The sequence below is a fragment of the Hippoglossus hippoglossus genome, chromosome 18 (genome assembly GCF_009819705.1).
Source record: "Hippoglossus hippoglossus isolate fHipHip1 chromosome 18, fHipHip1.pri, whole genome shotgun sequence".
In the NCBI taxonomy this organism is placed as follows: Eukaryota; Metazoa; Chordata; class Actinopteri; order Pleuronectiformes; family Pleuronectidae; genus Hippoglossus; species Hippoglossus hippoglossus.
The window spans coordinates 10,214,511-10,242,392 of NC_047168.1; the positions used below are offsets into that span (position 1 = coordinate 10,214,511).

Genomic DNA, 27,882 nt, shown 5'->3' on the forward strand with positions numbered 1-27,882 from the left:
TCCCAGAACCACCTCCCTCCTCACCTTCCCTCAGCGCTGATCGGAGCCGCACTCGCCCACTCCATCCTGCGCCCACTCTTACACCAATTTTGGTCACAGCATAAAACAAAATAATGTTCTTTCCTCGCTAGTGGCTTCAGCAGCAGCAGTAGCAGCAGCTCCGGGAGGATGTGAAAGTGATCAGCACTTTGAGATCAGAGAGAAACTTATTGGGTTTGTGTGTCTTCACAGGAATTTCTCAAGAAAGAATTCAGTGAGGAGAATATCTTGTTCTGGCAGGCCTGTGAATACTTCAGTCATGTCCCAGCAACTGATAAAAAGCAGGTAAGTCCACGGTATGCAGCTACAGCTGCAGTCTAAGCTTTGTGGTCCAATGTAAACTGACACATTATGTTATTGTTTAAAACTTAATACACAGTGGTTAAATTATAATTGTCTTAACAGCAGTGGTTTCCAATTTAAAACACAATACATTCTGTGACCTCTTTTTTCGCAGGTTTTAAAGTCTATTGGTTCATTTGCATCTTTTTTGACACCTGAAGGAATCCATGTATTAAATTTCTCATATTCCATAAATAATCTCTGCTCCCTCAGGCTACATCCACAAGGCCACATTTATATTTATATTGCACCACTGTTGCTAAGTTTATGTCTGGCGTCCACAGTATTCAAACAAAAGTTGCCTACTACCAATGTTGAATGCAAAACATTGTTAACACTCACCATCAGTAACAGCTCCACCTCGTTGTGGGTCCAAGAGAAGAAAGACCCCCCTCTTATATTTCACCTTTGCTGCTTGTCCTTCATAGAATTTTCTGAAACCAAGCAATGAGCTGCAGAGTAGACAATGTGCTTCCTGTTTACACCGGTATCCACATGCCCAGTGTATGTGACAGGTCACATGCTGTAAGTTATCAGGTGTGTTATTATGGTCAAGGTATGATACACATCTTAAAGCACAGTTTTAATACGCCATTTTGAAACAAACTCGTTCTATGGATGTAGCCTCATGTTTATCTTGTGACCCCATTTGTGGGTCATGACTCCCAGGTTTGGAACCACTGCTTTATGGTAATAGAGCCACTAATGGGGCTAAAACAAGGGGTCTCACTGTGTGAAACATTTAGATAAGAAGACACAACATGGAAGCTGCTGTTGTTTTTGTAATCCGGCATCACCTCTCTCATTTCCTTGCAGCTGTCCCAGAGAGCAGGGGAGATCTACAACAGCTTCCTGTCCAGCAAGGCCACCATGCCGGTCAACATCGACAGCCAAGCCCAGCTGGCCGACGACGTCCTCACCTCCCCACGCCCCGACATGTTCAAGACCCAGCAGCTACAGGTATGAACACACGGCAGCGGAGTTGATTAAATGAGACACCACAATCTGCTGGTTGATTAAAAAAACAGTGTTTTCACAGTTATTCCAGTATTTCACATCTTTGATTAACAAGGGCTGAAGATTAAGAGTATTCACCCTGCAGTATTATCAGGAGACATTCTTTTATAGGGGGCTTTGTTCTCTTCTCGCCTTTAGCCACTTTGCACAAGCATATTGGGTTCTTTGGTGGCCATCTGGGTTTGTTTACGAAAGGGCGCTGAGGCTTTCCCACAGAGATAAACACAAACTGGCATACACCCACAGAGAATCTAGAGCATACTGTACACACAGACACATAGACATGCAGTCAAGAGATCTGTATATTTCCAGCCTGCACACGAGCATGATAGAAATGATAACTGTTGAGACACCTGTCATAACATCAGCTATAAACTTGTGTTAACACTAGTAGTTTTGTCTCTTGTTTTAGTCTGCCTCTTTTCTCACTTTAATGAACCCTCTTGACTTCTGTCTCTTCATTGCTCTTTCTCAATGTCTCCAGATCTTCAACCTGATGAAGTTCGACAGCTATTCACGATTCCTCAAGTCCTCCCTCTACCTGGAGTGCATGCGCGCTGAGGTGGACGGTCAGCCCCTGCCGGACCCCTACCAGATCCCCTGCAGCCCTGCGCCGTCCAAACACAGCGCCAGCTCGGACCGCTCCACCCTGTCCACTCCGAAGAAGGTGCCACAAGAGACTAGACTGCTTTAAGTGATAACAGATGAAAATGTCTGGTCATCAGTTCAGTGTGACAGGTTAAGAACATATTGCTTGTCTTCCATCTCACAGGAGGTCAGAAAGCAGAGGTCAGGGAGGTCACTGAACGAGGACAGCAAAGACGAAAGCGCAGACAAGAAACGTGGGATCTTCTTCTCGTGGTCCCGCAACAGGAGCTTTGGGAAGGGTCCAAAGAAGAAGGAAATCGGAGACATTAACCTCGGTGAGAAATTAATTAACAAGCCTGTTGCCTTCTGGTTACAAAGATCCCCACGGAGTCTTCAGCAACGCACAAACTTTAACAGTTCTTTAGTGTCCACGAACAATACACCAAATCAATGCCAGCTCCTGTCATTAGCAACATGCAGGGGAATGAAGAAACACAGCTGCCCTGCACTGATCACACACACACACACACACACACACACTGCTGGCACACTGGCAAGAACATACAGTGGCTTTTTTTTACACAGTCAGGGGAGATTTAGAGAATTATCAGCCAGGAGCCAGTGTTTTAAACGAACCACATGTCGTCAATATGGTGATGTGAAATGTATTCTTCAATGTTGATGGTTATAATATCATAATATATAAATACAATAAAATGTAGTCTTACTGGTGCAGTGGCCGTTTCTAAACATGCTTATTAGTAATGGGTTGTTTGCTTGGACTGTGGTTGTGCTGGTTGCAGCTTTCTTCCTGAAACTGTAAAAGTGGCTCAGTCCACAGAACCCTATAAGCTATAGCTTAATAATGTTGGTGTTGCGTATGTTAAAATCTCATTTAATGTGTTAATTCTTCTCTGCATCAACTCATCCTCTTTTTCTGTGTTTTGAGCAGACTACTGGGGCAGCAATGGGCGGAGGGAGTCCCAGGGCTCCTTGTCGTCCGGTACCAGTCTGGAGATGGCCACTTCCTGCTCTGCCGGCAAGATTGAGGTAAGATTCTTCTGGACAGATCACCATGGAAACACAGGGCCCAGCAACTGGTGTAGTCATCATTAAAGGCCAGAGCTGGTTTTTTTTTCTTTCAACTTGTCAGCCCACTCACTTTTGGTTTATAGATGGAATAATTGAGAAAATGAAGAAATTCATTTACAACTGAATCTATGTATCACTCAATTCTTCCATTTTGAGCTAAATTAACCATTTAAACCTTCTTTCCTTAGTCTGATAATCGCCACTCAGTCTGGGAACGCTCCCCCAAACACTGCAGCGTGATTCTGCCCAACGGCTCCTGCTCCTCCATCAGTCTTCGGCCCGGCGCCTCCATCAGGGACGTCCTCCATGATCTCTGCCAGAGCATCAGCATCAACATCGCAGCCGCCGACCTGTTCCTGGTGGGAGGGGAGAAGGTGAGGGGGGGGGGGGGGGGGGGGGGGGGGGGGCGCACACTCTGCCAACAAATTACTGACAAAAATGCGGAGAACATCTGCTGCTAATAGATCAGGAATCAGAGCGGTGCTGCGAGGAGCTCTTGAATGAATTGACTCGGCTCTCGTTTATTACGATTCAAGCTTTGATAAATACAGTATGACTGCACTTAACATTTAAATGTGCTTTGTTTTGTTGTTAGGATTCATTGTGAGAAGTTAAGTGAAACAATCTGAAGGGAATTGAACAGATTAGAGGATTTTAGTGCAGAATTTGTCCGTAGGTTAAGGTCTTGGTAAAAAGATTTTAGTTTTCGGTGGGATTTCTGTGTTGATAATGTGTAATTTTATATATTTTCTCCTCGTAGCCTTTGGTGTTGGACCAAGACTGCATGACCCTCAGCTCACGAGACCTCAGGCTGGAGAAGCGAACCTTGTTTAGGTGAGAACAACCCTTCAAACTTTGACTTGATCCGTCAGCTCCATATTTTCTGTTTATTCTTTTAATGCTGTGATATTTACTTGTACTCTATCTGCTCTCAGATTGGACCTGGTTCCCATTAACCGCTCCGTGGGCCTGAAAGCCAAACCCACCAAACCAGTCACTGAGGTCCTACGTCCCGTGGTGGCTAAATATGGCCTCCACCTCAGCGATCTTGTGGCTAAGATAGTAAGTCACCCCCCTGTCGTCTACAATGGCTTAATGTGTTTGAAGCTGCTGTGTGTCCGGAGAGCAGCCCTGCGCTGTGTGTGTGACACTGCCACAGGGTGGAGGATCATGGTTAGGGGAGGGAAGCGACCGCATCCTTTTCCATCTCTACACGGTGGTTAGTGCTCTGACTCAGCCCAGCCTCTGAAGATGGAGAACCGGGGCTATGATTAAGAATGACGACACTCCTCAAACATGCCGACTGTTTACTCCTCCCCTCAACCCCTGCCAGATGATTTATTTTCGTCTTGTCGGTTTCCAGGCATTATAACTGTATTATATAGTAGACCTGAGCCGAAACACAGTTCATAAATTAGCCAAACGGCTCATGCCCTCAGAAAACGACCATATGCAAAGAGGAATTAACTCGCAGCATATGGAGACTGCTGCAAAACAGGGGATGTTACGAACTCGCTGAACGTCTAATTATGTTTTGTTTCAGAGTGGAGAGACTGAGCCTTTGGATCTGGGTGCTCCCATATCCAGTTTGGACGGCCTGCGAGTTGTGTTGGACAAAGCCGACCAAGCTTCAGGGAAAGGTAAGAAGACATTAGACACTGTTAATCCCAAATACTAGAATGGCCCTCACTCGAGCACATACAGCTGCCAAGGCCCAGCAGTCCCCGTATGAAGCCACATTTAAATTGCACACACTCAATATCAGAAATATTAAGAAATTCGTTAATTTGTTTTTGTTTAATTGTACAGGAAAATCTCCAGAGTTCGTTGCATATCTGAAAGCAGCTAAACAAATAAAATACAACCTTCTTGTTTGAGGTTACTAGAAACTTGACAAAGGAATAAGAACTTTGAGAAGTTTAACTCCTGATTATAAACCATGTCCACCTCTGTTATTCATGTGATTTAATTAATATATGACTTAAGTGTCCTCTCTCTCTCTCATTTATTTTCTTCTTTCTTGTTTCTCTTTTTCAAGCAGACAAATCCAAGTCTTCCTCTCTAAAAGGTCACCCTCCTACCAGGAGTTTTTCTGCAACAGTAAGTTCTCCCACGTTCAATGTCGGTCACATGGTGGTGTTTTGTCCTTTCCTGTTGCTGTGCTGCTTCTGCAAACATTCAGTATCATTGAATATCAGCCCACATTAATCTTTATTAACACGTAGCCAATGCTAAGCCATCCGTTGGTGTTTATTTCCTGGGTTTTTTTGTCTGTGTTCTTCGACCTAACACTGCCTGTGGCTGACTCACTCACTCATATTTCTCCGTGCTGGAGTAACTGCACCATATGTAGTCAGATGGTTCTCGGTCCAGATACTGGCAAGGTCAGAGAAGACGCTGAGCCACCAGATGGACCCGTCTCCTCTTTATATAAAGATCCCAGTAAATCTGGACTCTCAGCTCAGTAGGGTGCTCAGCAGCTCATGCTTACCCCCCACCCCCCACTCCCACTCCTCATCCCTCCATCCCCTAACAGAGTGCATTGTTATTGTTGCATCTGCAGGGAGATGAGAGGTCAACACCAAAGGACTTTTCTGTGAGAGCAAGTGGACCAGACTCAGCACTCCCAGGGGAAAAGAGAAAACAGAAAAAGATTAATATAGATGAAGCTGAAGGTAAACCCCCCTTTTCCTTCTTTCTCTTTCTCTTTCTCCTTCATTTATTTATTTTTATTTGTGGTGGATTTCTTAGCTTTGCTTCGCCCTCAGGACTAACTGATTTCTTTGGCTTCACTACAGGGTTATTTGTCTCTGTCAGGTGTGAGGCTGCTACGCTGCATGTTAAACCAATTAATCCTTTTCTCCGAGGCGTTCACCTGTTCAGAAAGTAATAGTGAGAGAACTTGTCGTGGTTTGTTTTGCAGAATTCTTTGAGCTGCTGAGCCGGGCACAGAGCAGCCGAGCCAACGACCAGCGCGGACTCCTGAGAAAAGAAGACCTGGTGCTTCCCGACTTCCTGCGTCTGATCCCACCCATCTCCTCCTGCTCCGTCTCCTCTGACTTGGCCTGCTCCACTCCTGATTCACTAAAACAGAGCAGAGAGAACGGAGTCCCCTCCCGGGCCCCCCTCACCTCCAGTCTTCGTTCGGAAAGCCTCGACTCCTCCCTCAGTTCTAGTGCCAACGGACACTCCGGAACCAGGCGGTGCCTAATGCCCCCTCCCCGCCACCCGACTTTCGGCATGCACCTGTCCCCCATCCCCCGGCCCTCAGACACCCGGCCGAGCCTCCGCACCGTGGAGGAGGACACCCACTCTGACCTGACACTCGTGGGTGAGGGCGACATCAGCAGCCCGAACAGCACATTGCTGCCCCCGTCGCCGTCCCCCAGGCTGTCCTTCAATATCAGCCTGCCCGAGGCCAACTTCACTCCACCGCCACCGCCACCCTACTCCCAGTCTCAAGACGCAGGTGGAGAGGGAAAGTCCACTTCAGGTATTTCTACAGTGTAACCAACCAGTGCTCCGTGTGTTTGCGTGTGTGTCGTATGTGCATGTGTGCGCTCCCTCTGGTGGTCTCTACCCGACCACCACCCCAATCAACCCCCCCCCCTTCTACACTGACCCTGATGCACTTTAATGACAAATTGATATTGACTCTTTCTCAGTTTGCCAATTTCCTCTTAAACTGATTTGTTTAACTGAAACATAGCAGAGCATGTGTGCGATTGATCGGGATTTTGCTCAGATCATCATGTAAATAGTGATGTGTATATTTTGTTCAGTAAGTAACGTTTACTTTGATGTCACTCCCCACGACACAAACTGTTGGGTTTCGCCACATGACTGGAGTTTATTCCGGTTCGAATTTATTTTGTAGGTTTTGGGTGCATGAGAACGCTGATGTAACTGACTGCTGAGCTTTTTTTAATATATGAATACTGCATACAGATCAATAATAATCAATATTTGACAGTACTGTAGTCAGTAAATGTTGTACTGAGGTTTATAGTTCAGAGCAGCCGAACAGTGAAAAGTCACGAGATCAGCAGGTGTTTCCAGGCGTTTTCGGGTTCATCGTATACAATTAGAAAACATTGTAGGTCAGACCCATGGAAATGTTGCACAGTGTTGGACGTGCTGATGCTAAACGGTCATTACAAAACAAATGCTGTGTTCCTCTCCATCCCACCACCTCTAGTTAAGAGCAATTCAACAACGTCAGCGTCGAAAAGCTTCTTCTTCTCCTCCTCCTTATGTAACTCTCTACAACCGGTGACTCATTAAACGGTGTCGGCTCGTGCTGCAGCAATTTCAGCAGCGGTGAAAATAATTATTCACCGAAGGACAAGTGCTGCTCAGCGCCGGTGACACTGTTGAATTGCCTGTCATTCTTTATCTGGGTCACCCCATTCCCTCCCTCCCTCTCTCTCAATCTCTCTCTCTCTCAGATTCCTGTTGTAGATAATCACTGCCAATAAACTCTGTACCTGTGATTGAGTAGATCTAATAAATGTTAGAATTGGAAATCACTCTCGTCTGTCTTTTTACACGTTTGTGATCCCAGTATCCATCCTCCTCCTCCTCCTCCTCCTCCATCGCCTCCTCTCCGCCTCCGCATGCCTTCTCTCCGCTCTCCCTCAGCTCGGTCTCATTTAGTCTTGTGGCTTCCTCCTCTCGTCGGCTCCCACTCCTTTCTGTGTACTTTCATGTGTGCGCTTGTTGTCAGGCAGCCGCTGCTTGCTTTGTGTCTTCAGATTGTTGTGTGTGGCATGTTTGTGCGGTCTTGTCAAACACAGCTTGGTCTACCTGCTTGGTGTGGTTTATTCATGGGGGTCTCGGCTCTGTTGTGTGTAGCTTCAGCGTGGCGTTGTGGATCTCTTGAGTCTGTCCTGTGTGTCTCTTGTTTTCAAAGCTTGCTGGAGTGTTGGGTCTGTCAGGTGCAAGGTCATTGTCGTCTCCTGCAAATGGATTTTCATCCACTTTTTCCAGTGTTGATCTGTAAATTTTTCCCGCTTTCCCACTGTGTACGTTGAGGGATGAGGCTTATGGGTAAACAAACAAGTGGTGGACTGATTTCTAAAGGTGTTGGTTTCTTCTGCAGTTGTCAGAATCTTGTTGCACCGTGTGTGTGTGTGTGTGTGTGTGTGTGTGTGTGTGTGTGTGTGTGTGTGTGTGTGTGTGTGTGTCAGATATCCAATTAGAGACAACAAATTCTCTATTCTAGCTTTCATGAAAATCCCAGGAAGCCTCTTTTGAAATTCTTGTGAACTCAATAAAAAAAGAGGAAGATAATCACACTCACAAACATGTTCCCAACAACAAAGCTCGTTTGATGAGTATCAAAGCTCTTAATCGAGGCGGCTGCAGACGTGTTCACTCTGACCTCGCCACCTCGTGTTAATGGCCGGGGCTTTAATCAAAAGGTGATATGAGATGAGGAGGAGGAATTAAAGCCTTTCAGCTCCTCCGCAGACTCGCTCCTTTTTCTTTTTCTGGTTGCTAAGAGCACGAACTTGATTCTTCCCACCACCACCGGGCGCCATGGTAACCTTATCCGAGAGTTAACAGGGCTACAGATAGAAACTGTCACTGCTGGTTTTCGTCTTATCTCCGGAGCCCATTTCTCTCCCAATTCTCCAGCTTAATAGCTAAAATAGGAACAGCTATGATTCAACAGAGCCGTATTTTTAACACTCTTGGTCTGAATCTGCTGGAAACTGCAACTACGCCTCCGTTATTTACCACTTTTTAGTCACTTTATGAAGTTATTAGATTTTTAATTTGGGTGGAAAGACACTCGCAGGTACATTGTGTTCAGGAGGCAAACACTCACTGATTTAAATGATGAATTCACAGCACCAAACAAGACAAATATGACCTTATACCATCGCTTCACTCTTACTGCCAATCAGATTGATTCAGTCCCTGCAGACCCTCTGTGTATTACTGTGTAATACTGACGCCCCCTGCTGTTCCAAGGGAGCAGATGTCATTGCAGCTGATGTGGACCAACATCTCCCTTAAATCAAAACTCACCCACGAGCTCATCACAATAGCAGGACGCTTAAAGTGATGTGTAAGAGAACAGAGTCAGACTTTCCCTCATATGTGAGACTGAATGGATGAGTCTAAATATGAGTTTTTCCTATCCTACCTCTTATGAGTGTTTCTGGGTAACGGGTAGAGTCAGTTGTAAATTAGCTTCCTAAATACACTGTAAGAAATTCAAACCAGAGCCTTTTTGTCTCCAGAGGAAGAAAACTTCTGCTCTCTGTGCACAAGAGGCTGTAATCACTGTCTGGCAGCTCTCAGGTCTGTAGGGATTAGGACGTCCACTAGGGGGTGACATCACACAGTGTAACTCCATTCTTATTAAACTGTTTTCTAACTCAATAGTTTTCAGTTGAGTCAACAATATAGCTGTATGTAGTATTCATTAACAATAAGGAGTATATTGTAGAAGAGATAGTAGTGAGGTCGTGTTTCTGTGTCCTCTCAGCAGTGAGGGTCAGAGGTCACCTGATGTGATTTTAACCCCACACACAGAAGATTAGAGACATCCACTATCAGCAGAACGTGCTCTGTAATGACTCTGTTTGCAGCCGTGTGCTCCTCAGGCACCATATGCCTCCGGTGAGAGCAGGGCTCCGCACGGTGCTTCTCTGGCAGCCGGGCCTCGGCGAGGGCTGTAGCTGGGTCCGCTCCAAGCTGGCTGCTGCTGGCTGCTGCTGACATGACTGTGGACGAGACTCGCCACAGGAATCACAGTCACCAAGTTGGAAGATGTAAAATATCATGTGTAATAAAATCTATAGCTAAAGAATAAAGATGTGAGACACTGCTCTGATGAGGTCTAGTGAGGTCATGGCTTCTAGATAAGTCTTTCATACTTTCACATTTTTCTGTATGTGTCTAAGTGGCACATCTTTAGGTTTTAGACTATTGGTCAGATAAAATAACATTAAATCCTAATTAATTGCTTAATTATATATCTTCTAGGAGAAGTACTGAGGCTAAGCTGATGGCTAACCACCAATTAACCAGGACGGAGAAGTACTGTATTTTTAAAGACAACTTTAAATTTGGCATTAGACTGGGAAAAATATTTATGTTTTATGGAGCAACTATTAAATCAAGTAATTAAGTTGCACTCTCACTTGTGACACGAGAAGCAAAGTTTCCATATTGGTGCATATTTTCAAGAGCTATGAGCTGAAGCTAATAGATTTTACCTCCACATGTTAATTTCAAATGCATTTTAAAACCTGAAGCAATAAAGCTAACCAGTATTTCAAAAATAAAACAGAGGTTAGCGTTTACGTTTTATTGATAGTTTTTTTTTTTTCTCATATCTTCCAAATTGTTATCACACTCTGACCCTTCAGGTTTTTCTTGCGACCTGTAAGAGGGTCCCGATGCCCAGAGTGGGATCTACTGATATAGAGAATGGACAAATGGGGCGTAGAGGAAGTGAACATCTCTTTCGCCTTTGAAGTACTGAGTTCTTTTAAATTTACTAAATCCTAATTCATCATAATGTGTCACCTAACAGCTCCACATACCAACATCCACACATCACATCCTGCGGAAAAGCCTGTGACGGAGATCCGTGTGGATGCGGCACAAGTTCTGACAAGAAGCCTGAATTAAACTGATTTCAACCAATGTCCCTGACAACTCGTTATCACCTCCTTTAAACTCACAATGTTGTTGTAAAGTCCTCGTACTTGCCTGGGTGGTTTCAATCTGGTCGTCCACCTTGCACTGTGTTATTTGGAGGGTCAGCTGCTGGAGCTCAGAGACTGTGTTTACGCGTGTGCTGGACAGCAGTGAATCACAGAATCACAGCGTTGGGAGAGTCGCTGTGTTGAAGTGTTTGAGTCACTCGGGCCTCAGTGTTTAGAGTCTGAGGGGCCACAGGGTTCACAAGTAGGGAGTTTATCCCTCAGTGTATCTACGCTGCCGGTGTCCCGGAAACATCAGCTTTTAGCCCCCTGAGCACATCCTCGTTAGGGCAGAGGAACATTAGAGCCCCCATGTCCAACACACCCTCTTCTAAAGTGAGGCTAAAGTTTTAATAAATAAGTTGCGACCGGAACCTTCTGATGAAGTCATGCAGCTCTGAATAGTTTGAGAATGAAATACAGGTGGAAATTATGAAATCTACCACAATGTGACGACGACTGTATTTCATCCTGGTTAAATGTCATAAGGTTCTTTCCCATGAATTAGCAAGTGAGTGAAGCAAGTTGGAGCAGCAGCGGTGATGTCATCAGGTTTGTCTTGACGACAGCTGTCCAGATTACACAACCGCAGCGTTGTCAGATCACACACACGCAGCCCAACGCCGATGTGTTCATTCAAGTGATGCACAGTTAAAGTGTATGTGCACCCGTGGGTGAGAAACTTTCCATTTCTTACATCCTCTGAAATGTAGTGTACACACACACAGAGGTGTATTGTAAAGTCAGCGCTCAGTCCCCACGTGAGTCATGATTGGGGTTGTGTTGTATCTGTGTTTGGTTGCCGTGACAACCATATGTTAAGTAAGGATAGTTGCCTGTGGTGGTAATTATCCCAATTTAATTATAAGTTTGTCTGTTCTTTTCAATACATTTTTTTTTTACAGCAAATTACAACATTGAATATGAAGGGGTTCGTTCAAGGTAACAAACCCACAGACAATTATCACTCAACCTGCAGCTGTAGCTTCCCAGTTTTTGCATCTTCTTTGAGCTCATCAGCCGACATTGGTATATTTCCTGCTCTCATCAACGTAAACAAAGTAGAGAAACACGCTGCTAGCCAGTTGTCCAGTTGTCCAGGCTGTTTTTTTTGTAATGGATCACGACAATTCATTGCCATTTGCTGCGTAACGTGAATAAAACTTTAATACATTACCTCATCTCTGAACATAATTTGAGCCCGAGTCGCATCACGTTGATTTTCATCAGCAATGGTGTTGAAGAACTCCCATGATCCCATTGTTAGGTCTTTTCTTATTGTTTTGATTGAGAGACCCCTAGTGGCTGAAGTTACGTCGCATGTTTACGTGTTTGGTTGTTTGCTATATTTCACATTCACAGTATTCTCCACAATCAATGATGTTTGATCTCAAATTTTCTTTGTCTTTTCTTTGAACAGTAACAACCCCAAACGCAAAATCATCTAGCGAAAGGGCCGGTGGCCCACTGACGGTTCAGGAGGTGATGGACGTGGAGGGGGTGCATCTCGAGGAGGGGACACTGGAGACGCCCCGGGGGGGAGAGGAGTCTGAACTCAGCCTGAGCTTCCAGGGCTACGTGGCCGAGCTGCGGCAGTGCCAGAGCAAGATGAGGACGGGCCAGCTGCCGCAGAACGGCCGCAATCCACCGGAGGGCAACGACTGCCAGACAGAACTTTACAAGGCCACAATTGTTTAAAAGGGAAACCCCCCACCCCCCCCCCCCCCCAACTGCTGCACTTTTTAAGCCTGAGGCAACGTCTTTTGAAAGAGAGCGAGTCAAAGTGATGGGCTGCATGTAGAAAGATGTAAATGACCACTCCAAAAATATCAAGATTATAGTGATAGATGTTGTATATTTCTTCTGGCGTCTTTTTTAGTACTGGTTGTGATTTTGGGACAGTGGTACGTTTTTGTTATGGTATAGTTCAATGATTAGGCACAAAGCAGTTCTATCATGAGCCATGTTAGACCGAGGACAGCCATGGAAGAAGCCACTTTAGGTTCCATTGTCTAATGAGGCATACATTACCAATTATTTATTTGTGATTATTTTTTTTATGCATCAGTCATTGCTTGCTAATGAGGGAGTTACATTATGAAATATATGTATCAGCTGAAGGGATTTAAATTTATTACAATTTAGAAACACTATATAACTCCAGCTTTTTTCCACTACTCTTCCTCTGAGGAAGACTGTGAGATACAGCTAAAACCTCCAGAAGAAGCTGGACGACATCATTTTAATGAACAACTTATTCCTAAAGCATTACTAAATTATAAAATGTGACACAACAGGTCTTAACCTAAGTGTCCACTTTTCCATTCCCGCAACATCCTGGAACTGCTATAAAATGTAGTTATTGCTAAAAAATGAAAAGAAGATGTAATACTCTTGAGTTAAGCAATTCATTAAAATGAATTGTGCTATAAATTGGAACCCATAAATACTTAGAACTTAACTCCGTGTCCATTGTTTCCTATTTCTGAGATGAAAAAATGAACTTTGTAATGTGTGCCCTGTTGGAAAGTGGTGACCTCAGCCGTTGGATCATATGTTAGACATCAGAAATCAGTTTATAGGATCAAAACGGAGGCAAATCACGCTTTACTTGGATATTTAACTATTTCCTACGTATATCTACTTCCTATGTTTTACAGATGCTAATACATGACAGTACCTCTATTGTCTGTACTTTCTTCTTCTGTGGTTTTGAGGTTGTCCAAATGTTGAATGATTAAAAAGCTTTGACGGCGGCAAATCCTCGTCCTTCCTTTTCTTTTTCTTCGCTGCATATGATTGATGCTGGTGCTTCTGACAGCAGGGAAATCCTCACCATCCCATTCCAACCCTGGGCTCACCTTGTAAAAACATACCTGAAATACTCCTCTGTTGCAGATTAGTCTTAAGCAAGACTCCTCCATTGACAATCTTGACGTGTTTGGCTGGTTTAATGTGTTTGCTTTGCCAGAAATGTCAATAATTAACACTGCAGTTGACTTTAGTTGAACAACTTCCTCTGTAGAACCTTCACCTGCGGATTAGTTGCCCATGTGAATGTGCTCCTTCGTCGTCCGGCCTCCTCTTTGTATTTTTAGCTCAGCATCTGGAGAGAGATTATTACAGCTGGTGAAAATTAGAGGTTAGATTATGAGACTTTGTCGTGACACGGCAAGTCACTGCAGGAATGCTGACAACACACGAGTTACTTCGGCTTTTCAACTCCCTCATTTCAAAGCCACTGTCATTACTGAGTTCTTCATTCAGAACCATTTACTGCCTCCAGGCTCTAGACTTTCTCTTATCTTGGAAATTCAGGATAATTCAGTAGATCAGCTGGAAATGTTTTGATGTGCAGACTGCTTCCACTTTTATTTTGAAGGGCAGAAACCTCTTTATTACCTCAGTCACATTTTGCCACAAATAAAGCCCTTCTACTGTGATGTATTAAATATTTAAAATATTAAAATATAGCAAGTGCAACATACGTCTTGAGGAGAACAAGAAAAAACTTGAATTAAAATAACATTTTCTCAGATAATATATGATATATATATATAGAAATTTTGTAGCTTAAAATATCTAAATTTTGATTGAAAAACAGCACAATATTATATTTTCTGTAGAATTATTTTTGAGTACAGCTGATATAATTTCATTTTCTATTTAGAGTCATTTAACACACAGGTGTTTCCTGATCACACCTCCTCTCAGGACCATGTGGGAGTGGACTAATTGGTTTTGACTGACAGCTGCATTTGCCTACGATCTTGTAGTTCCCACCACAGACTCCGCCCAAGTCATTTAAACACCTGTGTGCATGTGTACGTATGTTTGTGTGTGTGTGTGTGTGTGGGGGGGGGGGGGGGGGGGGGGGTTCATATTCCAGTCTTAATGTTGTGTGCTTGTGTTTCTGCTAACTTAATTTGTTTGGTCGTGGGAGCGTTTTGACGGACGTGTGCTAACTTTTCATCGAACCCAATTGTTGAAGCCAAGGACACTTGAAGAAGAAGATGCACTCCCTACTGGTGAGGGGGTTTAACTGCAAGGTAAAAATATTTTCTAAACAATTCCAAAAAAAAACAACTTTCATTTTCTGGAGTAGCGTTTTGAGAGTAGTTGGCCTAACATTTCTTTAATTTAATTTCTCAAAAGTTATATTTGATTTCATTGTGGAACATTCAGTTTTATTTTCAGTGGAACATGATGCACGGCCCTAAAGCCACGTTTGCTGTCTGTTACAGTGTAAAACTGGTTTAAAATGTGTTCTGCCATTCAAATCATGATTGTCGCACTACATTTAATACGAGGGCAGTAAAGACCTGACATAGAAAGAAGCCATGTCCCCCGAGACACTACACAACTGTAGATAATGTGCTCATACACAGTCGTGACGTCCCTCTATACTCTGAATATATTTATACATATATACAAACTCACATACCCAAAATCAAGTATAAACAAATTTGCATTGTTATTTATAGGAAAAAGAGAGGAAGATAAACTAACCTGTCACCTCGCTGTCTTGCGTTCACTCGGGCGGCACGTTTGCGTCACTGCTAATCAAAGCCAGGGACGATAAAAGCGTCCTCCAGTCATTTGACCCCGAGAGTGAAATCCGATTGAAGACAAAAGCCAGGTGTCAGTGAAAAGGGGGGGCATTACATGGTGCCTAGGGGGGTCTCAGGGCTCTAGTGGCCCGTGCAGCTTCTGCCTCAGCCTCTGGAAAGTTCCTCCAGTGATAATAACCCGTGGGTGTGAGGGAAGCTCCAGCCACCAGAGGATGATGACGCAACGGGTTTACTCAATAGCGCTTAATATTGTGAGGGACAGGATAATACATGCAGGGATTCCCACGTTTCCTATGACCAACAGCAGGCAGAGGACTCACAAACTCTCTGGTATAACTTGACTGTTCCTCCTCCAGCAGGAAAGCAGCAGCTCCGGACACCGGTGCAAACTCTCACGATGGCTCACCTCATATTACTTTTCCTGCCTTGTGTTCTCGGCGTCGGGACGGTAGGTTCTCGCCATCTCATCCACCTTTGCGCAACTTGTTTTATCCACTGTGCCACCGTGCGTGCGTAAAAAAGGAAGAAACGTGCCAAACCACTTTCTTTTGACTTGTTTTCAGCGCATGTTGGTCCCTGGACGTGAAGCAGTCATCTCCACAGAGCCGCACAGGGAGAGCACGAGAGGTATGTTGGACTGAGTCCTGTGTCTAATTCAGAGGAAGAAGAGGGAGGGAGGGAGGAAGAGGGGATGCGCATTAGACTGGCAGTGAATGGGGATGAAGGTTTTTTTTCACTGAGAAAGTCTGTTGTGCAACATGAATGTGATGTTTGTGGGTAGGGCTGTGCGATAAAACCATGTTAATAATTATCACGATTTAATTGTCATCGAAAGCAATATAGCAACGGTTCGATAGATGCGATTGTATTGGTTATCATGCAGTTTAAAAACAAGGTGTGGAGGTATGACGCTTCATTGATCCACCTCAGATTTATGAAAGGTTTTTCTGTTTATCAAGTTCAAATGGAGTCGTTTTTAAGGTCGTTTTTAAAGGTCAAATGTAGAAACTTCCTCTAAAACTAGAGCACGACTGATCAGTCTGTAAATAAATAATAATGTGACATTTATCGTGATAATTATCAATGTCGACTGATTTTTATGTTGATATAACAGTTGACCATATCATCCAGCCCTGCCCATCTTGACCAGGAGCCTATGTTTTTGTCCTCAAACTATAATCAAGATCATGGTCTTGGACGTATTGATGCTGCGTTCAGGTTTGTAAAGCTTTCACTCAAAACCCTGCTTGTGCTCAAGCTGTGCGCTTGCACTCACATATTTTGTTGCAACGTTTTTTCTTCGGTGCTTTGGGCAACTAGTCTGGCAAAGTTCCTCCAACCAACTCCTGTATGGGACTGCATGAACAGGGTTAAAGTAACCACAGATACGGGACTCTTAAGGAAGTAAAGCTAATGTACCCACAACCAGGGAGGGACAATTTAATTCGTCACGACACATCTGCGTTGCACAAAAAAATCCAATTGCAGAAGAACAAAAAATTAGGAAATCTGTCCAAGCAAGAAAATATCTGCAAAGTTTGAGCACAAGCAGAGCAAATCTACACACAAGCAGGAGCCATCTGAGTGCAAGCACAGGGTTTTGAGTGCAAGCGTTACAAAATCTGAACGTGAAATCAATAAGTCCTGCTCTCAAACTGAAAGATATATTATATAATAAATATTGAGCATGTGCTTGTATTGGTCTGTTACCTGTCACTCAACAGCAGGATTGAATTGTCTGAAGAGATTTAATGGCCTTTTCGAAGTGAAAGCAGTTGTGTGTGAAGTACAAGAGGGAAACTGCACAAGTGTTCTTCTCATTTCACCGTTCTGTTTGTTTCTGTGACCAGTGAACGTAACATTTTTCTTTCTTCCTCTGTTGGTCAGTTCTCACTACGACGGGCAAAGAGTGTAAGTTCCCGTTTCGTCAGGGCGGCAGGCTCCACTATCACTGCGTCACCATCCTGTCCTCAAGACCCTGGTGAGTCCTCCACCTCGTCTGGATCCATTGTTTTTTGGTTACACAAACAATCAAGTGTGTGTGCGTAATCACCCTCGGTTACCACACACTTAGGTCAGACTGTGCTGCCTCGTCATATTTAATTTTGCCCAGACACACACTCAGAAACCACAGAACTTCTCCAGCCACTCTCACACTCACCCAGCGCAGCTATTACGTCACAGGCCTCTGTCTGACTCTTCCTCAAGGTGGCATAAATCAACACTGTGATTTTCCATCATGCATTGCAGCTACGCCTGCGACACTGAGGCGGTGTGTAATCGTGGCGCCTAGTCGCACTTAATTACAGGTCGCACTGATGAGGGATTTGTGCAACAGGAGACATAATGCAATTTTATAATGAGGTAATGGGCTAATACGCTTTAGTGAAATTCTCATTTCTGAGTTGTGTGTGGGCCTCGTAATGATTTGTGTGTCACAGCTACAACATCGGAACAGAGGTATCAGAAGGAGCTGATTTTAAAGGTGAAATGTAGAAACCTCCTTTAAAACTAGAGCACGGCTGGTTTGGATGTTTGGGGGCTGATGCTGTTATTAATATTAATGAGTATAATATTTGTGACATCCATATAACATGCATATACATGTTTATGTCCAGTTAGTGAGGCCTAAGATCTCGTTTTCAAACCCTAAAGGGGCCAAAGTTCAAAGGTCAAGGTCACAGTGACCTCACAAAATAAATGTATTGCTCTGTGAAGGCGATATCTCAGAAACACCTCCACGGAGTCCTTTTGAATTTGATAAAAAAATGTCACTTGGATTCACGGATTAACTGATTAGAATTTGGTGATCAAAGGTCACCTTGACCTTTACGAAACACGTTTTCGGTCATGGTGATTGCATCTGATTCTTGAAAAGAATGTACGTAGGCTGAAAATGTACTGTCGTCATCACAAAAACCGAGATATGTCTGTGAAATCTAAACTGTGACTACAGATGAAGTTTATAAGACACTTACCGCTTCTTACAGTTTATCCTAAGGGTGTGTATCTGCCTCAGCAAAACCATCCCAAGTGCATTTTTATTACCTCAGATTATGACGCAGCTGCACTCTTTCTTTTTTTCTTTTCGTTGGATGTGTATTTTGGAAAAGAAAAAAAAGACACGAGACTTGCTGTGGGGCTCTGCGCTCGTCGTCATTCTTTGGATATGAGACAGTCAGGGCGGATGCCAGGCAGCACGATGGAGCAACACGTATGCAATTACACCGTATACGGCCCGACGTCTCTGGTCCACCTACACATAAACACATTACGGCAATATGAGCCTGCATGTTTCCTCGATGTGCTCATGCGCCCGGCGGTGAGATGGATTTACTATTACGCTCTGCAGAATCAGTGAGCGGCACACTGAAGTACGCTGATGGTTCGTCTCGTTGATTAAATGAGTGGATGATTGATAGACTTCACCGGAGTTGGTTGGTTATTACAGAAAGTGTTTTTCCTTTCCACCTGAGACTCAAACTGGCTGCCAAGGTGCAACATTTCTATCACAGAGGTGGTTGGATTACGTAAAATCCTCCATCGTGATAGAAAGGATTTTATGTCACCATATCAGTGTATTACATTTTCAAAAAACTTTGTATCTATGTATCTATCTATCTATCTATCTATCTATCTTTTCTTCAGAGTGTAATCTGCCCTCACTGGTTTTATCTTTCTGTTTCCCTTCTCTCAGGTGCTCACTCTCTCATAACTTTGACCGGGACCGGCTGTGGGGTTTCTGTGCAAACGGTAAGTTCACCAAACACTATAAAAGTGCATTCAATCACTGACACCAGAGTCATTTTGTCATGAGAAATATCCTGTTTTTCTTTTCTTCATCATCCTTTCATCGTGCTCCTCTTTTCTCCTGTGTTTCAGTCTTCGTCCACACGTCTCGTAAAATCACAGATCCATGTCAGGCGAACCCGTGTCGGAACGGCGGCGTCTGCACGTTGATCCCCCACAGACACACGTTCGAGTGCCACTGTCCCGAGAGATTCTCTGGGAGACTGTGTGAAGAGAGTAGGTCGATTATTACTATAAGTATAATGCCAGTGTTTTCTAATGGTCATTCATTCATTCAGCCGTTGATGATTTGGCTTCACTTTTGTTGTCCATGTTATTATGCAATGTTATTAACTTGCCGACTTAAAACTATCAACTATTAAGGGTTAAGAGTTCATCTAATCTGGATTTTACACCACTTACTTTCCACTTACGAGTGTTTCCCAGTTCTTTTCATCACGTACCACAATCTACATCAAGTAATTGAGTGAGATTTAACTTAACTCGGTTAAATGAACAGCAGAAACATACATGCTACATGATTTAGGATGTGAAATAGATAGTTAAAAAGATTTCATCGTTATTTCCAGATACGCCAAAGTAAAATGGAAAAATCAGTTATGGGTAATTTGCACTTTTGAAATGATTTAAATGGCCGACTACAAAAACAGTTAAAAACCCTGTGTCCACATGCAGCCACTCTCCTGTCAGGGTTTTTTACTCTGTACGCTCCACTGAGCTCCTCCATCTCCTCTCACATTTCAACCCACGGCCTTTTATGTTTTCTGTCGGCTTTCCAGAGAAGTGCTACGAAACCGTACACCTGCGCCATTATGACATCGGAGAGTCTTGGGGACGCATCCACCTCCGTAACGTGGAACAGTGCACATGTGTGGCGGGGGAAATCGAGTGTGAAAGAGTCCGCTACTCAGGTAAGACGTCAGCTTTTGTTCCTCGGCTCCGACTGTGTCTGGCGTTTGTTCTCTGCTCTGCTTTTGTTCCCTTGGTCCTGCCCTGAGCAAGCTCTTAATCTAACCATCAGCTAACAATGAAATACATGTATTCAGCATTTTACTCATCACATACACCTGATGTACAAAGGCTTTCCCCAAAAACCAAAGATAGTGGAAAGTATGACCCCCCCAAGAGACGTCTAAGTATCATGTCTCGTCCCATCCTGAAAAAAAAAAAAGCTCTTTTCTCTCCTTCCAAAATCACGTCCTTGTAGATGATATGAAAGGTGTGTCCTGCCCTCTCTTTGATCAAAGCTCCACAGTTTGCCGTTACCTTGGGGGAAAAAATGCAGATTATATGACTCACTGTGACTCAGGAATGGTGTTTTAGGACACACCCCACAGGTCCATACGGTGCTTTCATCTGAACACATTCTTTGGCATAAAGGAGCGAGCAGCACTGAGGTGGTTTCAGGCTCCCTGAACTGAAACTGTCACTTTTTTTTCCTTTTGTCATCCAGTGGCCATGAATCTGAAAATCACTCCTTGTACCTGAATGTGCTTTGACTCGGCTTTGAGCTGGAATTTCACGTTATCTTTATTTTGTGCTGATATCAGCTGCATTTATTTATTAAGTAAAAGTTTCTTAAGGGGGTGAGTTCACTTCCCAAATCACCTGCTGGGGCCTGTGCTCTTTAGATGGATCCGATGCAGATGAAGCATAACTGTTCTCAGTCACATTTCAGAGATCCGGCATCAGATCTTAGAGAAAGATTCAGGACCAAATATACTTTATGTAAAAAAATGACAATGAAAAAATTTAAACCATATTTCAGTGGTGAGATTTATTGTAGCTAAACCTGCATTCATTGGGCAGCACAAAAGGCGGCGTACCACGTTTTAATTATTTTTATTAGCCTTTATTTAAACAAGTTAGTCGCACTTAAATTAAAAAAATCTCTTTTATGAGGGAGACTTGGTGAAGAAGAGGCAAATATGTGTCTTTTTAGCTGCGATGTCCCACAGTGTAATATTTCGGTGTATATTGAACAATACAAGCGCCTCCTGTGAGATCAGGTTTTGGTCCATTGTTCAGATAAGAAATTTCTCTTAGTGCAGCTTTAAATTCAGAAAGAAAGATAGAAAGATAATGTCATGATGCTGATGTAGAGGTGTGTCAAAGTTGTGTCAAACATTAAAACAGGGAATTATGGACACATGAGAAGTGCATGGTGTTAAGTTGTCGTATTGTGTGTCTCGATGTGTCCAGTGTGCCGTACGAACCAGTGTCACAACGACGGAACGTGTCGACTCATCACAGCCACCGGCAAGGAAGTGTGTAACTGCAGGCACGGCTACAGCGGCGCCGACTGCAGCTTCGGTGAGTTACACTGTGTGACGCTGTTCCCCTCGTTAAATTATAAATATATTTAAAAACACAATGCTCATATCAGGTTGAAAATAATGGTTCAGTGGATTCACATTTTCCAGTGGCTGCACAGTCTGCGTCACCGGTTCTTGGAAGACATTATTTATGTTCCCTTCTGTGCATTTGTCCTTTACGCATGTTCCTACACATGCATGTGTGTTCATGCATGTGTGTGAAAAGGCTTTTATTAATAGCAGCAGGTGGAGACACGAGCAGGCTGCCAAACTTGTCCACAGTTGTTGTAACTGTGGCGTTTCTTCTAGACTTGTTCCGACTGATTCCAGCGTGAAGAGAAAGAGATCGTCACAGAGATTCTCATCTGCATTCACAAACAGTCTGATTGCACTTGTGTTGTTTACATACCTGGGTGATACTGAGTTTCTGTCTGTCTGTCTGTCTGTGTCTGTGTGTGTGTGTGTGTGTGTGTGTGTGTGTGTGTGTGTGTGTGTGTGTGTGTGTGTGTGTGCAGAGCCGGAGACCGAGTGCTATAACAGCAGGGGAAAGAGTTACCGAGGGCTGGCGAACACCACGGTGTCTGGAGCCCGGTGTCTCCCGTGGAACTCAGACCTGCTGCACGACGAGCTGCACGTGGGCACGGTGGTCGCGTCGCAGCTCAGGGGCCTTGGCGAACACGCCTACTGCAGGTGTGTGTGTGTGCGTGCACGTGCTGAGACATCCTGCGAGTTGAATGAAAGATTCTTCAAATTATGGCTTTGAGGCGATAATTACAAGATTTCCTCATACGTTTGTCGTAAAATCTATTTCAAAGCTAACATATCCACTCCCCCCCCCTCGTGGTGACAAACTGTTTACAAGGCTTATCGGTCAAAAGTGTGTGTCAGCATGTGTCCCCCATATGCACGAGCCCTCAAATCTCCCCAGAGAGAACCAGCATGAAACCACCACGAGCATTGAAGAAGCACACGGTGAATCCAGCTTATGTGTGATACAAAAAGAAAGAAACATTTCTTATCTCTTCGCTCCTCTTCCCTTTCTCGCTCCTTTCACTTGTTGCTGTTGCCATGACGACCCGTCAGCCATTTGGCATATCCACAAACAGGAGGCTATATGTCCTAAAACGCCCCAAACATCAAAGAGACGCCAATTTCTAGCAACTGACAGGCTCACAGTCGGAATTCCTGTTAGTTTAGGGCTGGAAAAGTTGCATGTTGCAGTTTTAATATGAACTATCACCACTCTTTCAGATAGTTATTAAATCTCCATTTAATTGAAGTTGTGAGGCTTTGGTTGGAGATCCGAACCAGCTTTCACCTTCTGAATAGAGACAAATCCCCTGTATAATCCCTTTAGCTTCTGTATTGTATTGAGTAATGCATGGAGCTAAAAACAGTGTTGCCACACCTCTACACACACACACTCACAATGTCCACTGTGTTTGTGTGTGTGCAGGAACCCAGATGGGGACAAGAAGCCGTGGTGCTACACGCTGAATGACGACGCCATCTCCTGGGAGTACTGTGACGTCCCCTCCTGTGTGATGCCCGTGTGTGAGTAAACACACACAGGGAAGAGGTGTTGTGGAAGTTCTGGTGTCAGGAGAACGTGTTTAGAACTGGATAGCGCCTGTAATTCTTTCAAAATTGTAGCGAACCGGTGTATTGAGTTTGGCATTTTTTGCAATCTTGGTTTTTTTAAAGCTAGAAGTAGCTCAAGGACACTGCACGCCCACCTGCACCTGTGACCTGCACCCATTGGACGGTACTAGGTGTCAATCACACAGTATCCATGCCATTTTGAGTTTTTTTCACCAATTTCCCAGGGAATAATTCATGGATCTTAATGAAAAAAAAATCTGGCACATTTAGGCAACTGATATATATTTATTAATTTGGTGCAGCTTGGTTAAATCTAAGGAAACAGTTGGTGGAGGATGTATGCAGTCTACTGGATATTCTAGTTCACTAAATGAATATAATGGACAAAATTAACATCATGTTGTATTGAATAACTAGAGAGTTAGAATTTCTTCATAGACTTCAACAGAAATTCTTCTTTTTGTCACCCCCTGCTGGCCATTGGAGAGAACACAGGTTATTTCACTCTGATGCCTGGTCATCATGCCTGGACAGATTGATTTTGCATTCATCATTTCCTGCAGAAATTCTTGTCGCCCCTGAGAAGCTAGATGTCTATTTCCTTATGAACCTTATCAACGAAGACATATTCTTATTTCATTTATCTGTCCTTGTCCTAAACCGCTCTTTAAGTCTCCGTCTTGTCATTATAAAGTATGAAACAGACTTTTCCTGAAGGCCAATTCCTGCATCATTCAATCTCTGAGTCTTTGTCTCTGCCTTGATTAAATGACACAGTCGGTGACTCTCGCCATCTGAGAAACATTCGAGAACTAAAAACACAACTTATCTCTGCTGAGTCACTGCTGTTCCTGCGAAAAAAAGCTGAATTCAGAGGGAGTTCAGCAACGAGCCTTTTTCCCTCAAGACGTGGGTTAAGATGAGATAGGAGGGAAATAAGTCACGTCAGGTGAAACCAAATGTTTATGTGTTGAGGGGGATTTGTCCGTTTGTCAGGGTGCCAGGTTTAGGAACAGAATCCACAAACTCATCATTTTATTTACAGATGAAGCTGCTCTGATTCCTGCAGGTGGGAAATCAGCAAACAACACATTCAGGGGATGTGTTTGGGAAGTGTGCGAGCAAGTTCTAGCAGGGTTCTAGCTGTTAGACCAGTTTTTGATGATACTTCCTGTTTTATTGATTCATAACCAAGCACTTGTTTCCTCGTGCAGCTTCTTCGCGGAGGATCATCCCATTCAACAAACCAAGCTCCCGCAAGCCGAGCAGAAAGCCTGTGTGCGGGAAAAAGCACAAGAAGAGGCTGTCGATAGCCAGGGGGCGAATAATGGGAGGAAACGCTGCTATGCCAGGCACTCACCCCTGGATGGCGGCGATTTATATCGATAAGTCCGACTTCTGTGCCGGCACCCTCGTCTCCTCCTGCTGGATCGTGTCTGCGGCGCACTGCTTCTTCCGCAAGTATGGAACATACGCACGAGTGGATGTTTAAATACATGTTACTGCAGATCAAGGAGAGGGTTTGATGCCCTTTGGAGACAATGTAAAACGTATACGGTCATTTTGTGTCCCTGTTTTCTGTCACAACTCAACACGTGCGTCATTCAAGGACTGTGACCCCTCGGCTTCACAGCTTTGTGAACGCACTATATTTAGAGCGGCGACCAGTTCGAGGAAAACCTAAAAACACCTCGTGCACAGATGCTGGTTACGTGCGAATGGTTCCGTTTGCTCCTGATGTCAACAAATGAGGCAACTGTTCAAGTTCAAAGATCTTTTGTTCAAGCATTAAATCATTAAGTTAAACACGAGTGCAAAAAGCATTTTATCTTCCAGAAAGAGACAAATGCAGGGATTTATTCTAACTGTTTTCTTATCAGCTTTGATAAAAGTCCACCATGTTGATTACACGCCACTTTACAATATCCTCTGGTGAATATAATAATGATTGTAACTATATTTATAGAGCACTTTTCAACACAAAGTAGAAAGTGCTGCACAACAAGAAAACAAATGGTTAGAATACAGAAAGTACAGGAAGTGCATAAATAATAATGTTATAATAGAGAGAGAAAAAAAAGGAAGAAGACATTGTCTCAGAAAGCTTTATTGATCCAGAGCCTTGGGGCCCTGATGGCAAAATATATGAATAAGTATGAATGTAATAGATCGATTTCGTGGCCCTGCGCTTGTTGGATTTTTACAATTTCTTGTGCAAACGTGAAATAGACTGATGATAAAATGGTAAAAAAAGAGACGTTGGGGTATCTCAGGCTTCAACGTTCAAAGAAAAGTTCAATGAAATCCCGCAGCCAGCAGTTGTTAGAGATAACTTGGCTCTGGGCTGAAATGTTGGACAGTCAGAGCCCGAATTGATTTAAAAGAAACTGTCTCCTCGCAGCCCGCTGAGGTCTCAGATCCGTGTGGTCCTCGGCCAGCAGAACTTCAACGTCTCCGGCCCCAACACCAGGACGTTCGGCGTGGAGGAGTACGTCTTCCCAAAACAGTTCTCAGTGTTTAATCCTACGCTGTACGACATTGGTAATCATTCACTGCACACGCACACGCACACACAAACACACACACACACACACACACACACACACACACACACGCAAGTGACTCATGAACTGGAAGACCTCCTGTCCCCATTCAGAAAAACACAAATTCACTTAAGACCCCGGTCTGTGTGCACAGCTGTGCGTCACTGAACAGCTGTGTTTCTGTGCTCCCCCCTGCACAAACACACAAACACAAACACACACACACACACACACACACACAGAGTCTCCATGTCCACCACTTGCTTCATCACTAACTCCACCTCTATTCTCCCGTTTTGATAACTTTTTATTCCCCCCCCGCTCAGTTCTGATCAAGCTGAAGAAGCAGGACGGCCGCTGTGTGAGGAAGACGCCGTTCATCCGGCCCATCTGTCTGCCGGAGAAAAGCACGACGTTCCCCAGCGGTTACTGCTGCACCATCAGCGGCTGGGGATACATGCACGAGAGTGAGTGATGAAGACGTCACAACAACTACCTGCATTGTTTCAATAACTTCACATTCAGTCAATGATAAATGATTTATTTGGGATTTATATGTGCAAGAGTCAGAGCCGAGTCAGTGTTTGTTTGCACTTTTGCAAAACATTAAAACATTAAAACATTAGAAACATTATCTTAGAACCAGGATCAGCTTTTGGCATCTATTCACAAATCCATGACTAAGTTTGTGTAAAATAAACTTTTGTGCAATCCTGCTTAAGATCAAACAAACAAAGGCATCACAATCTATAACACAACTTAACACAAGTTAAGGTTGTTTTAGGAACCTGGTGGATGTTAGATTCTGTCGTTTCACCTTCATATTGGGAAATATGATGGAAACACATTTATTTATGTGTCTGTGAAAGAGCTACAGATTCCAGACTCGTTATAAGTCACTTATTTTATTTAGAATATACTTATTTTGAATTTAAATGTGTCTTTTTTAAGGCTCTGCACAGCCATACAGGTGTTTCCCAGTCTGTAATTATACCTCTACCTGCCCCTACACACACACACACAGAGGAGGCTAATCAGGCTGATTAAGTGGGAGCCATTGTGTGGAGCAGTAAAACACAACTGAGTAACACACAGACCAAAAAGTTTTAACACGTGAACTGTCTTCATGTGACAGAGGCTGGAGGATACTCCACTCTGCAGGAGGCCGGAGTCCGGCTGATTCCTCACGACGCCTGTAGGAAGCCGGAAGTCTACGGCAACCACGTCACCGCCGACATGATGTGTGCCGGGCTCAACGGCTGCCATGACGCCTGCCAGGTAAGAGAACATACGAGGACAGAACACACACACACACACACGCACACACACACACGCTTTACAGTTTAAAATCCAGTTAGAGTTACACCTGGTAGTTAAAAAGTGTGAGCTAATCTTTTACTGAGCCACAGCGCCCTCTGCTATATGTGGTGAGAAATTCGGTCGTGTTCGCTTATCTGAGTAATTCAATGATTTTAATGTAGAGAAAAAAACTGTAAATGATGGATATTACCCATGAGCCCTGGCTGCTTCCTGAACCAGAAGAGCTGCGGCTGTAGCAAATGCACCAAACTCCTTTCTTAGAAATCTTCATATTTTAAGATTCCTCACTAAATACAGTTTTTTTTAATAAGATAAAACTTTATGGATCCACACACCGGGGAGCTCCTTCCTCTTCAATTAAACGTCAAGGTTCCTCGTGGGTAGAGCACAGGTTCCTAATGAGTCCTGTTGAAGTGTGGGTTGAGACTCAGCTGCGTGTGGGCCTCTTGTTTTGATCTGTGCATGAATGTTTGTGTGACTGAATCTACTTGTGTGTGTGTGTGTTGACCTCAGGGCGACTCTGGGGGCCCTCTGGCCTGTGTGAGGGGTGATGTCAGCTTCCTGTACGGGATCATCAGCTGGGGCGAGGGCTGCGGCCGCTCGGGAAAACCTGGCGTTTACACTAAAGTGGTAAATTATATCGATTGGATCCATTCAGTGATCCGACGTAAATCCAAAGCTTTCGTGAACGAAAGTTGACCTGGACATTTTGCTTTAATATAAGATGATGTAATGTATTTTATTATAACTGTTTTTTTATTGATAACAAATTGTGGAAGTTTATACATTCTTTTTTTTAACTGTGAAACATTTTGACTGAATAAACCTTCACTGACTTGAAACTTTGCATCTTGAACTGCTTCATCGCGTCTTTTTTGTTGGCGTCCAACGCTTTCAACTTTTGATTTGCTGGTGTTTG

The 27,882-nt window shown here is 43.8% G+C and overlaps 2 protein-coding genes across 5 annotated transcripts in view; both read left to right on the plus strand.

The window, feature by feature from the left end:
* The window catches only part of rgs12a (regulator of G protein signaling 12a), a 37,849-nt gene extending 24,286 nt beyond the window's left edge, over positions 1 to 13,563 (plus strand). For 2 of the 4 annotated variants that reach the window (XM_034568658.1, XM_034568661.1), the window contains 13 exons: positions 232 to 324; positions 1,198 to 1,341; positions 1,883 to 2,065; positions 2,171 to 2,321; positions 2,939 to 3,036; positions 3,267 to 3,452; positions 3,839 to 3,912; positions 4,014 to 4,140; positions 4,622 to 4,718; positions 5,120 to 5,178; positions 5,642 to 5,753; positions 6,002 to 6,571; positions 12,223 to 13,563. In XM_034568658.1, the coding sequence (XP_034424549.1) occupies positions 232 to 324; positions 1,198 to 1,341; positions 1,883 to 2,065; positions 2,171 to 2,321; positions 2,939 to 3,036; positions 3,267 to 3,452; positions 3,839 to 3,912; positions 4,014 to 4,140; positions 4,622 to 4,718; positions 5,120 to 5,178; positions 5,642 to 5,753; positions 6,002 to 6,571; positions 12,223 to 12,500 (2,172 nt within the window). In that variant the 3' untranslated portion in view covers positions 12,501 to 13,563. Of the gene's footprint in view, positions 1 to 231; positions 325 to 1,197; positions 1,342 to 1,882; positions 2,066 to 2,170; positions 2,322 to 2,935; positions 3,037 to 3,266; positions 3,453 to 3,838; positions 3,913 to 4,013; positions 4,141 to 4,621; positions 4,719 to 5,116; positions 5,179 to 5,641; positions 5,754 to 6,001; positions 6,572 to 12,222 lie in introns of all 4 variants that reach the window. The other 2 variants (XM_034568659.1, XM_034568660.1) reach the window with 2 other exon arrangements.
* Positions 13,564 to 15,623: 2,060 nt separating this feature from the next.
* Positions 15,624 to 27,798, plus strand: LOC117752164 (hepatocyte growth factor activator; the record flags this gene model as incomplete). The annotated part of the gene is made up of 14 exons (XM_034569355.1): positions 15,624 to 15,821; positions 15,937 to 16,000; positions 17,261 to 17,354; positions 19,071 to 19,126; positions 19,256 to 19,399; positions 19,963 to 20,094; positions 21,386 to 21,496; positions 22,014 to 22,188; positions 22,955 to 23,052; positions 24,315 to 24,561; positions 25,502 to 25,641; positions 25,970 to 26,110; positions 26,779 to 26,921; positions 27,477 to 27,798. Coding segments are annotated over 14 exons (1,929 nt in total), but the record flags the coding sequence as incomplete, so codon positions are not given.
* Positions 27,799 to 27,882: the final 84 nt, after the last annotated feature.